This window comes from Callospermophilus lateralis, chromosome 6, assembly GCF_048772815.1.
Source record: "Callospermophilus lateralis isolate mCalLat2 chromosome 6, mCalLat2.hap1, whole genome shotgun sequence".
NCBI classification, from domain to species: Eukaryota; Metazoa; Chordata; class Mammalia; order Rodentia; family Sciuridae; genus Callospermophilus; species Callospermophilus lateralis.
The window spans coordinates 44368942-44383334 of record NC_135310.1 but is presented as its reverse complement, the minus strand read 5'-3'; the positions used below and the strand labels follow the sequence as shown (position 1 = coordinate 44383334).

Below are 14393 nucleotides of genomic sequence, written 5' to 3'. Positions count from 1 at the left end.
TAAACTCAAAGCCAAATCAAAGTGGAGAAAACAGAGGTGAGCTAGTGAGGACAATTTGTATAGATAAGTGATAATCACAGAAATAAGACAGTGGCTATAGGAAGATATGAAGTCAAGGGCAGTTTCCTTGCATGTGTTTTGTGTTTTCTTTCATTTTAAGATGAAATATGTGAAGGCTTCACACTGATAGGAATGATCCAGTATCAAAGGATAGAATGCAAGAATTAAGGTAGGGGCAAAAGAGAGGGCTAAACAAAAAAAAAAAAAAAAAAAGAAAAGAATTCTTCTTGAGTATTAGACATTTACAATGCAAAATTCAGAATTAAATAAAATGATGCTGCTGAAAAGTGAAAAACCACATTTCACTAATCCTCATCTAAACAATGCAATAAACAAGTTGAATCAAACTTATCCTCAATAGTTCTGAGATAGAGGAAAATAAAAAACAAATGAAATAAGTAATACTAAACCAAGAAATCAAACACATTAATGAGATGGTCTCCTAATTAAGGTATAATTAAAAACACACACAAATATGGTAAGAGTAAGATACAGATAAAAGTACAAAATACACAGAAACACAAGCTTTATATATAACATAATGCTAAGTTCTAAATTATCACTATTAGAACTCAATGACCAATAACATACTGAAATTAGCAGAAAAACTAAATTACCTAACTTCAAATGTATTGCTCAAATACAACTTAGTTGAGGATTATGGGAATGAACTTCAAAATACAATAAAGACCAATTGATTATCAAAGAAAAACTTATTAAAAGGCAAATAATTAAAATACAAACTTTTCTTCACAAAGTGATGTTGTCATTTTCTGTCTGAACACTGATGTTTTAAACTAGCAATTAACTAGGCAGCACGTGGAAGACTACTGAGATACTAGAAAAAAATGAGGACAAAAATTATTTCACAGTAAAACAGAAAAATGGAACAAGAAAAGATACAGAAATATATGTAGCACTGCTTACTAGTACTATTGTTACCACTGTTTTATACCGCTTTCTACATGCCAGGCACTGTTTTAATCACTTTGAATTTACCATATGTAATTCTCCCAACAATTCTATTAGGAAAATAATGCAATTATTCTCCATTTTACAGATGAGTGATGGTGCCCCACCTCACACAACTAGTAAACATCAGGTAGTCAGACTCAAGTCTACATTGCTAACCACCATAACTTACAATTCTACCTATCAAAAATGGGATGGTAAATTTCCAAGGGTAAGACACAATAATTTTATTTAGATATTATGAGAAAGTATACACTATGAAAATTAATGGTATTCCCAGAAGCTTTGAACTGTCTCTTTATATAACTTAATAAAAACCTATTAAATCTTTTTTTTCTAAAAAGGACACTAGAGAAAAAACATAATACAAGGAATGTTCAGAAATAGAACAAGAAATTCACTCAGTATATCAATAACACCAGGCAAATACCTATGTCGTATTACTACAAAACTCAGAAATATATTTGCTATGTAAAAGGAGATCACATTGAATGGATTTCTTTCCCCTACTTAACCCTCATTGCTGCTTGCTATATAATGTATCTGATGCTATAAACTGAAAATTAAAATCTACTATGAAAAAACATTCTGAGATAAAGTGTATACCATCCAAAAAGCTGTAATAACTACAGCTTTTCTACATCTTCTTTGAACCAGAAAGCCCCAAAATGAAGCTATTAATAATTGTTATAATTTAACTACATTATAGGAAGACATATTAGTTTGTTAAATATTTTCAAAGTATATAGAGAATGCCTATTTTGCAACATACAAATATTTAACATAAATATTTGAATATTTTAAATAAAGTATTACAAAATATTTTACATAAAATATTAACTTTATAATAATAATGTATTGATATTAATGAATAGTAAAAAATATTAAAGTACAGATCTATAAAATATACTACAATCAGAGAATTCTAATTTTAGAAAAGTAATATCTTTGCTTCTTTTTTTTTTTTAACAATTCCTTTATTTTATTTATTTATTTTTATGTGATGCTGAGGATTAAACCCAGGGCCTCGCATGTGCTAGACAAGCACTCTACCGCTGAGCCACAATCCCAGCCCTGCTTTACTTCTTAAGTAGTGCATTATCATTGACTTCTCTCATGCCTGAAAAAATTACTTTACTAGAAGAAAGAGAAAAAAAATCACGAACCTATGAAAATGGAAAATTTCCTTAATTCAGCTGTTTTTAAAGGTAGTAATTTGTAGGTGTGAAGCCTGTCATATATCTATATACAACCAAAAGTTTGAGAATTTCATAAGTCTATAACCCTACCTACTCTGCTTTATTTCCCACTTGAACATGCTTCATAAAATGTTAAGGAATATAAACTCGACCAGAAATATTTAAATCTCAGGAAAAGTAAAGCTGAAGAATAATGATCAACACCAAGAAGCAAAATGTGGGCTTCAAGATAAATCATCTACAACTGGGCCTCTTTCAAAGCTTTATCATGGCAAGAGTGTAATCAAATACCAATACGGGGAAGCCCCAGGTGACTACTGAGTAAACTAAATGAAACAGTCTCCAACATGCTTCTGTTAAATCGAGTAAAAAGAAAACAAGGTAATAATACAGAACCCAAATTCAGAGAAAGACTATAGTATAAAAAATTGTTATAATTTATCTACATTATAGGAAGACATATTAGTTAATGTTAAATATTTTTAAGGTATATAGAAAGTGTCTATTTTTTGCAACATGTAAATATTTAAGATAAATATTTAAATATTTAAAATAAAATATTTAACATAAAATATTAACTTTATAAATAATAATGTATTTATATTCAACTAAAATAAACATTTGAAATAAAATTTAGCACCTTACCTGAGACCAAAGATATGTGATTGTTCATAGTTGAATAATGAACGAATCTTAGCTTCAGAATTCAAAATGATAAGTCTATCAATTATATCCTGGAAGACAGAAAGAATGAGATTATGTTGACTGAAACTATTCAAAGAAAATTACATCAATAAATATTCATTTAGATTTGTGGTTCTCAAATGTGACTTTATACTGGAATTACCTGGGAAATTGTAACAAAGCAAAAACACAAATCATGGAAACTCTAGTCCCAACTCCAGAGGTCTGAATTACCTGGCTTGGGTCTATCTTGGGTACTAAAATTTGTGTTAGTTCCTAAAGTGAATCTGGTGCTAAATCAAAATGGAAAACCACCAATTTATACTGCATTTTGAAACCAGTGAACAATTTATATAGTTAAAATTGCCAAAAATGTGAACTTCTTTGAAAAGCAAATACAAAATCTACAAATGTGAAGCATAAAAGGTGAATATAAATGTTCCTTATCTAATAACTGTTGGAACTTTTATTAATAATGATTCTCTGGCTCATGTTAATAAGTGGTTTCCAACACTGGTTGAACAATGGAATCACCTAGTGTTTTAGTAAGCTATTTCACTGCTGTGACTAAAGAACCCAACCAGCACAATTGTACAGGGAGTAAAAGTTTATTTGAGGGCTCACGGTTTCAGAGGTTCAATCCATAGACAGCAGGCTCCATTCTTAGGAGCTCAAGATGAGGCAGGATATCATGGCCAAAGACTGTGACAGAGGGAAGCAGCTCATATAATGATTAGAAGCAGAGAGAAGGGTCTCCACTTGCCAGATAAAAATACATACTCCAAAGCCACACCCACAATGAACCATTTCTCTCAGTCACACCTCACCTGCCTCCAGTTAGCACCCAGCTAATACCATCAGGGATTAATCCAATGATTAGGTTAAAGCTATAACCCAATCATTTCTCCTTCAAACCTTCTTGCGCTAACACATGAGATTTCGGGAAGACACCACATCTAAACCATAACACCCAAAGAACTTAAAAAAAAAAAGGTACATAAGATGCCAGGTTCTACCTAAGACCAACTGAGTAAGACACTATGCCTAGGCTCAAATTTTGACTTAATAGTCTCCAAAGTTCCCCAAGATATTCCAATGTATACCTAGGTCTCAAAACTGTTAAGTCAAGTGCAGAGAGACTCTCATGACCTATGTGCCACTTGTTGTCCCAAACACTGACAATTTTAGCCTACCACAAAATTTTGAACACTTTCTAAAAGCTTTTTCATATGCCCTGCTTTGGTGTATATCTTCAGATGTAAGCCTAAGAAATTTATTCACACAAACATTTGTCTCTCTCATTGCTCATTTTCCTAACCAAGAAATCTGCTACCCTTCATTGAGTTCAAATTGAGGATATTTCTGTGATATATAGCAAAATAAGGAAGGTTTTGCAAGAAAGTAAAGTAAAATTTATTCAGGCCTTTCTGAATGATGATACAAAGACCATATCATCAAATAAATAAGAAGCAAATGAATGAACTTGTGAGGAGAAGAAAATAATGGGTAACTCAGTCACATTTGAAAAATACTAATTAAAACATAGTCAAAACTGGATTTTGGGTAAACTTCCCTAGTAAAAATGTATACCTAACATATAGGAAGGCACTCACTATTCTACAATACTTTGTAGAAATTTGTAATTAATACTAAAGCAACATAAGAGTTTAAATCAATAATTACTAATGAACTACATAAAAATGAGAATACTGTGAATTTTAAAAGATGGGATTCAAACAGTATGACAGACACTGACCTATACAACTGAGATTCATATTCCCAGCCACATAGTCTTATTATTTGCCCCTCTCCTTAAATCTCTCCACTCTGACTGCCCTGATTTAGCCATAGAATCAGAGTCACAGAACTCTCATTAACTCAACCAGACACCTGGACATTATTATGAAGATTTAATGGCAAAACTTGTTGCTATGTAGTTCTTCAAATAAGTAGATATTTTTACTGATTAAGAATTACTCTAATTTTTATGAAATGATCAATTATCATCACTATGTTTACCATAGTTAATCTTCACAGAACAATTGAGAACTGATTGTAAATCATGTGTGTCACTAACCTTTTCTACCTGAGGAAAGGCTGCCAGTTAATTCTATGAAAAGTAGTTCCCGAAAGGATTATCATAGATTTGTCTTCATTAGTGGGGTACTAGTATAGGTAGCTGAAATTTCCACAGCTATTTGAACACAAAACTAAGTTCAGACAATTTGATAGCTGGTAACCCCTTGTAACTCTAAAGTTCTGGTTATGAATCTAAGTACTAGATACTGTAGGAATAAAAATGATCCAAAGAGACTGTATTACCAACAAGCTAATGGAAGAGTAGATTGCAGCAATCTATCAATGATAATGCATTTCCAGAGAACAAATGTTATAGTAAATAATTTCTGCTTCGAAGAGGATTACATTGATGTATCACCACTTAGGTAAGAAAACGAAACTCCTGGGAAGCCTGTCTTATGGAGAGCTTCAGTTTCTAAGTACCATAACGTGTGTCAGGAAAGGAAGCAGCTTCCTAAATCAAGAAACAGCTTCCTAGCAACAGGCTAATGAAAGTAAGGCCTGGGACTTGCAAATAGTAATTGGAAACTATCGCTTTTTAAAAGCATCATCAAGCCTGAGAATATGCTCAGTAATATGGCAGGTCAGACTGAGACCAAGCCTAGAAAAACAAATAGAATTCTATATTAATAGGTATATATCTATTTATATAGAATGCCTACTCAATTTACAATGGTCACAAAGGCCATATTTGTACTGACTTCCTTTACTTAGGAAACAGGCAAGTGAAAGGTGAGGAGTAGGTCAATAACAATGCCCCTATAATTCTTGCACCTGCACTTCTATGAGTGGCATATCATTGGTAAGCCTATGAATAAAATTAAACCAGTCAAAGTCCTTCCTTGGGATTGTTTTAAAGTGGGAAAGTAGAGGAAAATGCCACACTCCTGTTTGAGTTATAGTGAGTTACATGATGGTGACACTACTCCCAAAAAGTTTTTTCTGGGTCCTAATCCCCAGAACCTATGAATGTTAGCCAATTCAAAAAAGGGGGATCTTTGCAGAGATAATTAAGATTCTTAAAATAAGATCATTCTGGATTATCTTTGAAAACTTAAATCCAAGACAACTGTCTTTATAAAAAAAGCACAGGTAGCACACTTTAGACAGATTTATGGCCACATAACATGGAGGCAGAAAGTAGAGTTGAGCAGCAACAAGACATGAAATGTCTAGAAAACTCATAGGTCAAAGAGACAAATAAGAATTCTTCCCTGGAGCCTTGGGAGGGAGTATAGCTTTGCTGACACCTTGATGACTTCTGGCCTCCAGACCTCTTCCACCTTGATGTTCTGCCTTTGCCTTGAGCCTTGAGGAATGAACTCAGCCTTCCATAGAGTTAGACTACTAAAACTGTGATCCCCTAAATAAACTTTTTATCCTCTAATTGTTCTTGTCAGGTCTTATGGTCACAGTGGCAATAAAGCTGACTAAAGCCCTATCTAACACACCACCATGTCCTTATGCCACTATCAAAGACCTGAAAACTGTGATAGTAACTAAAAATCAATATAAAATTATACATGTTGTAGGGGAAGAATACTTGGTGTCATTTACCTTTAACTTACTAAAGTACAATGTGAAAACTGTTCACAGGGGCTAGAATTTCACAGGACAGTGGATCTAAATACATGAAAAGATAAGGCATACTGTTCTTAAGATCTAAAAAATTTCTTAAAAATTGGGAAGAAAAAGAGCAACACAAACAGAAAAACAGGCAAAAAAAAAATGAAAGTTTATAGAAAGAAAATGTCAATGGCCATAAACATAGGAAAAGAGCCAGGTGTGGGGGTTCATGCCTGTAATCCCAGCAACTCAGGAGGCTAAGGAAGAAGGATTACAAGTTCACAGCCAGCAATTTTGCAAAATTCGCAGCAATTTAGTGAGACCCTGTCTCAAAATAAAAAATAAAAAGACTGAGAACACACCTCAGTGGTAAAGCACCCTTGGTTCAATCCCTAGTACAAAAATAAATAAATAAGTTCAAATAAACACAAGAAAAAATATTCTGTTAATAACAAGAAAAATATAATTGTTGTATTACCTGTCAAATAAATACCTTCTGACCAACCACTGAGCCACATTTCCAGTCCATTTTTTTTGTTTTATTTTGTTTTTGTTTTTTGTTTTTAATTTTGAGACTGTGTCTCACTAAATTGCTTAAGGCCTTGTTAAATTGCTTAGGGCTTTGCTGAATCTGACTTTGAACTTGGCATCCTCCTGCCTCAGAGTCCTGAGAGGCTGGGATTACAAGTGTGTACCACTGCAGCCAACAACCACATAATCTTCTTAAACAGCCTACAAAGACGAAGATACTATACTGTACTGATTGGACAAAATGATTATTCTCAGTGAATGGAAATCCAGCAATGTATGGTATATAATACATATGAATTTACTTTTTAATCTAGTAATCATGCTTCTGGAAATACTGTTCCAAGATACTATGGTAGTCAGAATTCTAAGACAGATTCCAAGATTCTTAAGGTTTTAAACACAAAAAAAAAACCAATGTAAAGGGAATTTTGTTGATTTAACTAATGTCCTTAATCAAGTGACTTTGATATGGGATATTACCTAGGAAGGCCCAACTCTAATCACATGAGTAATTTAAATGCAAAGTTTTCCCAACCTGGTCACAAAATAGGAATTCTGAGAGATTCCAAGAATGAGAGAGATGTGATATGAGGCGAGTTTTCCTATTCTGAAATGGAAAGGGCCACAGAATAAAGGCCTGAGATATGCCTCTAGAAAGTAAGAGAAACCCCTGGCAGACAGAGAGTTAATACCAGACACTTAAACCCTCCTGCATCCACTGACTGAATTCTGCCACAATAATAATAGTTAGGAAGTAAATGTTTGCTCAGAGCCTCTATAGGAGCACTTGGCCTTGCCAACAACTTGATTTTAGCCTTGTAATACTCTAAGCAGAAAACTCAGGCAGTTTGTACTGGACTTCTGACTTACAAAACTATGTGCTAATAAATGGGTGTTTGTTTTCAATTGTTAGGTTTGTTAGGAATTTGTTGTACGGGAATAGAAAAGATACAGACACACTTATAAATATAAGCCAGACTAATAATTTTGACATCATTCCTATTAGCAAAACAATGGAAAAAAACCAAGTGTCCACCAATAGGAGATTGGATAAATAAAATATACCACATCTACACAATAAAGTATTATGTGACTTTTACAGGGGAAAACGGATAAAGAAGAGTTCTAGTTTCTGCTAAGAAATAATCCAAGATATGTAATTATGAGAAAAATATAAAGGGCAGGTCAGTGTTACAGTATGTATTCTTCTGCTTAAAAAAACTTAGAGGGAAATAAAACATATTTTTTAAAAGGACATTAGAAAAAAAAATAGACCAAAAAACAAATTTGTTACCTATAAAGCAGTGTAAGAATAGCCATGCTCTTTATTTGTGCTGCCCAATATGGTGGCCACTAGCCTATTATATCAGGCAGAAAGCAGGTATTTGAAAATTTGAAATGTGGGTAACACTTAAAAATAATGACTTTTTATTTTATATAATTTTTATTATTTGAATTTGAATAGAAACTGGGCTAGTAGGTATGGTATTAAAGATCAACGTCTACAAGGGGAAGAGGAGGGAGGATTAATACAGAAGCATATTATATACATGTACCTACTTATATATCAAAATTGCATAATGGTTTTTCATAATTTGGTATCTTATTTTAACTACGGCAAGAAAAAAAAGAAATAAAAACTTCTTCAATTCTAAAACATTCTGAAACAAACCTATTAATTTAGTGGTAAATCAGGCAAAGCAGAGATTTAGAGGCTAACGTGGTAAAGGTTTATTTACATCAAATGATTTTTAAATCATGGTATTTTATTTATAAAACCCTAAAGCGTATGCTAAGGACAAAGGAATGAAATATGCATTTGTTGACTGTATTTTTTTTAAAACTATTGCATGTACATTTTACCATACAGCAAATAAATATTTTTGTCCATGTAATAAAAAGCTTAAGAATTAAGACTGTTCATGAAAAAACAAAGACAAGTAAATAAAAATATCAATATGAATTACTAATTTTTATCTCAATAATGAAAACAAAACAATCTGCTATTTCCCTTCTCTATCTACTGAAATACACAGAAATAAGGTCAACTCTTAACCATGATGCCTAGGGAAGGTTTTAAGTAACAATTTCTGCCAAAAGGAAAAAAAAGTCTTTGAAGATGGATGATTCTATACTTGAGCCACAAAATGTACAAAAAGAGTCTAGAACATTGTACATAAGAAAGCAATATATTGAACAGCTGGATATGTGCAAATATTCAAAATACTCAACAGCAAAGAAGGAATATCTAAATCAAAAGCAAAAAGAAAGACTGCACTGGATCAAACATATACATAGATAACCCAGAAGTTCATAATAATAACATTAAAACCTCCTTTTTAGAGATAACTATAGCACCAATCATTACTCTGAAAATTAACAAACAATCAAGAAGTTATTCTGTCTTTCCAGAAATAACTGCATTTCAGGGTTACCTTTACTAAACCTTTTGTTAAAGAATTTTATTTAAATTTAAAAAAAGAATTAGAATCACCACTTCACACCTGCTAATGAAGCAATGAATCAGTGAAACACAAAAAGAACAAACCAGTTTCTCCAATAAATCAATAGTGTGGAAACAAAAAGGGAGGGAAAGCTGTTTAGAATAAGAAATTTAGAAGACATGAAGACTGAGTATACATATGGTCCTTGTTTAGATCATGACTTAACCAACTGTAAAAAAAAAAAATAACAGAAGCTTCTGTATGGATTACATATTAGATACTATCAAGAGATTATAGCCAGTATTTTGAGATGATAACGCCATTAGGATTTATGGTGGTAACTCAAATCAAAGTAAAAACAAAAAGGTCCTTATCAGTGACACATACTAAATTATTTACTGGCAAACTGACATTATGCGTGGAATACCTAATTCAGGAGACAAAACCAAAAGTAAAAAGGAAGAAACTGGAAAAGAGGCAGAATTTTCATAAAACCTAAAATTTAGTGATAACTATATAAGAGTTCATTATACTGTTTTTCTTAATGCAAGCTTGAAAATGCCCACAATAGAAAGGAAATAGCCTCCATGTGTGCACAAATGCATACACATACACACACACACTCACACACATAAAACCAGACTGCATCCGGTTTTCACATTACTTCTGCTTAGTATGAGGATAACTTACAAGCTGAAACTGAAAGAAAAGGCAGTTAGGGTCTCACTTAAGTACTCTAGAAAAGAAATGGGGGTCTGCACTAAGGTGGTCTTAATAGGAATGGGGAAAAAAGGTATTAGAAAGATGAAGTTTATGAAGATGGTGATTTATTGCATTTATAGAGGAAAGTCAGCAACAACTTCCAGGTTTCTCGCTTGTTTAATTGCATACATGATGGTGTCATATACTAATATAAGAAAACAGAAAATGGAATTGATTTAGGAAAGAAAAACACTACATTCTGTTGTAGAAATCATTAAGCCCAAGAGTCCAATGAATTTTCCAGATGCCCATTATCTAGGGGAATCAAAGTACAGATCTAGGAGGAAAGTTATAGATAAAAGTCACAGAGTTGTCAATATTCAAGTGAAACCATGAAACTCAATGAAATCATTCTAGAGGATATGTGACAAACAGAAGAAGAGAAGTACAGGAAAGACCAGAGAAAGTGGGAGAAGTAGAAGTAAACATTGCCATATTGAGAAAAACTGAAGGCATTCCCTCTAAAATCTGGAACTAGACGGATGCCCTCTCTCACCACTTCTATTCAATTTAGTTCTTGAAACACTAGCCAGAGCTATTAGACAGACAAAAGAAATTAAAGGCATAAAAATAGGAAAAGAAGAACTTAAATTATCGCTATTTGCGGATGACATGATAATATATTTAACAGACCAAAAGGGTCTACAAAGAAACTGCTAGAGTTAATAAATGAATTCAGCAAAGTAGCAGGATATAAAATCAACACGCATAAATCAAAGGCATTCCTGTACATCAGCAACAAAACTTCTGAAATGGAAATGAGGAAACCACTCCATTCACAATATCCTAAAAAAATAAATAAATAAAATACTTGGGAATCAACCTAACAAAAGAGGTGAAAGATTTATACAATGAAAACTACAGAACCCTAAAGAGAGAGAGAGAAGAAGATCTTAGAAGATGGAAAAATGTACCCTGTTCATAGATAGGCAGAACTAACATCATCAAAATGGCGGTATTACCCAAAGTTCTCTACAGGTTTAATGCGATGCCAATCAAAATCCCAACGGCATTTCTTGTAGAAATAGATAAAGCAATCATGAAATCCATATGGAATAACAAAAGACCCAGAATAGCAAAAGCAATTCTAAGCAGGAAGTGTGAATCTGGTGGTATAGCGATACCAGAGTTCAAACTGTACTACAAAGCAATAGTAACAAAAACAGCGTGGTACTGGTACCAAAACAGGCAGGTGGATCAATGGTACAGAATAGAGGACACAGAAACCAATCCACAAAATTACAACTTTCTTATATTTGATAAAGGGGCTAAAAACATGCAATGGAGGAAGGATAGCATCTTCAACAAATGGTGCTGGGAAAATTGGAAATCCATATGCAACAAAATGAAACTGAATCCCTTTCTCTCCCCATGCATAAAGGTTAACTCAAAATGGATCAAAGAGCTTGATATCAAATCAGAGACCCTGCACCTGATAGAAGAAAAAGTTGGCTCCGAACTACATATTGTGGGGTCGGGCTCCAAATTCCTTAATAGGACGCCCATAGCCCAAGAGTTAATAACAAGAGTAAACAAATGGGACTTACTTAAACTAAAAAGTTTTTTCTCAGCAAGAGAAACAATAAGAGAAGTAAATAGGGAGCCTACATCCTGGGAACAAATCTTTACTCCTCACACTTCAGATAGAGCCCTAATTTCCAGAATATACAAAGAACTCAAAAAATTAAACAATAAGATAACAAATAACCCAATCAACAAATGGGCCAAGGACCTGAACAGACACTTCTCAGAGGAGGACATACAATCAATCAATAAGTACATGAAAAAATGCTCACCATCTCTAGCAGTCAGAGAAATGCAAATCAAAACCACTCTAAGATACCATCTCACTCCAGTAAGATTGGCAGCCATTATGAAGTCAAACAACAATAAGTGCTGGCGAGGATGTGGGGAAAAGGGTACACTTGTACATTGCTGGTGGGACTGCAAATTGGTGCGGCCAATATGGAAAGCAGTATGGAGATTCCTGGGAAAGCTGGGAATGGAACCACCATTTGACCCTGCTATCGCCCTCCTCGGACTATTCCCTGAGGACCTTAAAAGAGCATACTATAGGGATACTGCCACATCAATGATCATAGCAGCACAATTCACAATAGCTAGACTGTGGAACGAACCTAGATGCCCTTCAATAGATGAATGGATAAAAAAAAATGTGGCATCTATACACAATGGAGTATTATGCAGCACTAAAAAATGACAAAATCATGGAATTTGCAGGGAAATGGATGGCATTAGAGCAGATTATGCTAAGTGAAGCTAGCCAATCCTTAAAAAACAAATGCCAAATGTCTTCTTTGATTTAAGGAGAGCAACTAAGAACTGAGCAGGTGGGAAGAGCATGAGGAAAAGATTAACATTAAACTGAGATGAGTGGTGGGAGGGAAAGGGAGAGAGAAGGGAAATTGCATGGAAACGGAAGGAAACCCTCATCGTTATATGAAATCACATATAAGAGGTTGTGAGGGGAAGGGGGGGAAGGGAGAGAACTGAACAACAACAGATGAGGTAGTAGAGAGGGAAGATGGGAGGGGAGGGGAGGGGGGATAGTAGGGGATAGGAAAGGCAGCAGAATACAACAGTCACTAATATGGCATTATGTAAACATTGTGAATGTGTAACTGATGTAATTCTGCAATTTGTATTTGGGGTAAAAATGGAAGTTCATAACTCACTTGAATCAAATGTATGAAAGATGAAAAAAAAAAAATTGCCATATCCACGGGAGAGGAGAATGACAATAAGGACTGAATCAAATGTATTAAATTATACAAAGTAGTAAATTGAGTTGAAGGAATGGGGAGTTTCCCTGGGATTAGGGAATTAAATATTTATTGTTTTTGGGCAGAAATATTTCAGTTAGGCAGTCAGACAAGATGCCAGATTACAGTGGCTTCTTCAATCCATAGAAGAGAAAAAAGTACCAACTTCAAGTACAAGTGATTTTTCAGGAAAGAAAGCAAACCACAGGGTGGTAACTATAAGAAGACAAAGATCAAGGGAGTTGTTACTTTTAGTTGGAAAATCTATATGCATTTAAAAAATGATGGAAAGCAATGATTTTTCTACAGTGTTGAAATATAGTGCTTTGGGGAGCAGTGAAGTAATAAAACTATTTTCTGTTAAATTTCTTAAGGCTAAATAGAAGACAAATCCTTCCATAAGTGAAAAGATAAATCTGAATATACACTAAATAAGAAAATAAACATTCACGCCCTTGCTCTACATTAAATAAGAAAACTCATGGATACCTGTTTCCTTAATCCATTTCTTTAAAGCCAATAATATTGAGAATAATTATTTTAATAACTGTTTACAGAATGTCTACCTCTGCTAGATTCTATTGACAATATTTCTCTCTTTCCTTCAATTACTCCAATGCTGTGATAGAGACCAGTATATAAATGGCTAACTATATAAACTACTTAAGAGGCATCAAGAGATAAAATTTAAGCATAAGAGGAAACTGGAAAACTTCAAGAAAATAACAGGAGCTAGATAAAACTTTAATGATACAAGTGTCTATGTTTCATTTCATGTAAGTTATCAAAAAATTTCCCTAAAAAAAGTTTTTTAAAGTTCAAATATTTAGGATTAGTAAAGGTTAAGAGTATTCAAAAGAACAAAACTGTGTTTAAAATATGGGACAAAATGATTAGAAAAAAAGTATTAATTAATAATGGAATTTCAGTATCAAATAATAATTTATTCATGTTTATATGCATATATTTACATTTATGTGTTTAATTCATAAATGTACCCCAAAGATAAATATACTTTATTTATATTTAAAGGTTAAATTAACTTTCTGAGTATAAAACTAGTCTCAAATTAAATAAATATGTATATACTGCCCTCATGGGGCAATAATATATAGTTCATTAAAATATAAGTAGAAAATGTATTGGACTCCTTGGATATAATTTATTCCTAATTATCCTAGCCAATGAAGGAGCAGTACTGTATGACTAATAACATAATGAATCATCTAAAACTCATTTCTACAAAGATTTCTGCTTAGATTAAATCACTTTCCTGATAGAGGAGAAACAGCCCTGTATTCTGATGCATGTAA

At 33.3% G+C, this 14393-nt stretch overlaps 1 protein-coding gene across 1 annotated transcript in view; it reads right to left on the bottom strand.

Annotated features, from left to right (window-relative positions):
• The window catches only part of Tbc1d32 (TBC1 domain family member 32), a 191398-nt gene that overhangs the window by 88846 nt on the left and 88159 nt on the right, over positions 1–14393 (bottom strand). Inside the window, exon 23 of the mRNA XM_076859783.2 lies at positions 2877–2965. Coding sequence (XP_076715898.1) covers positions 2877–2965 — 89 coding nt within the window. The remainder of the gene's footprint in view (positions 1–2876; positions 2966–14393) is intronic.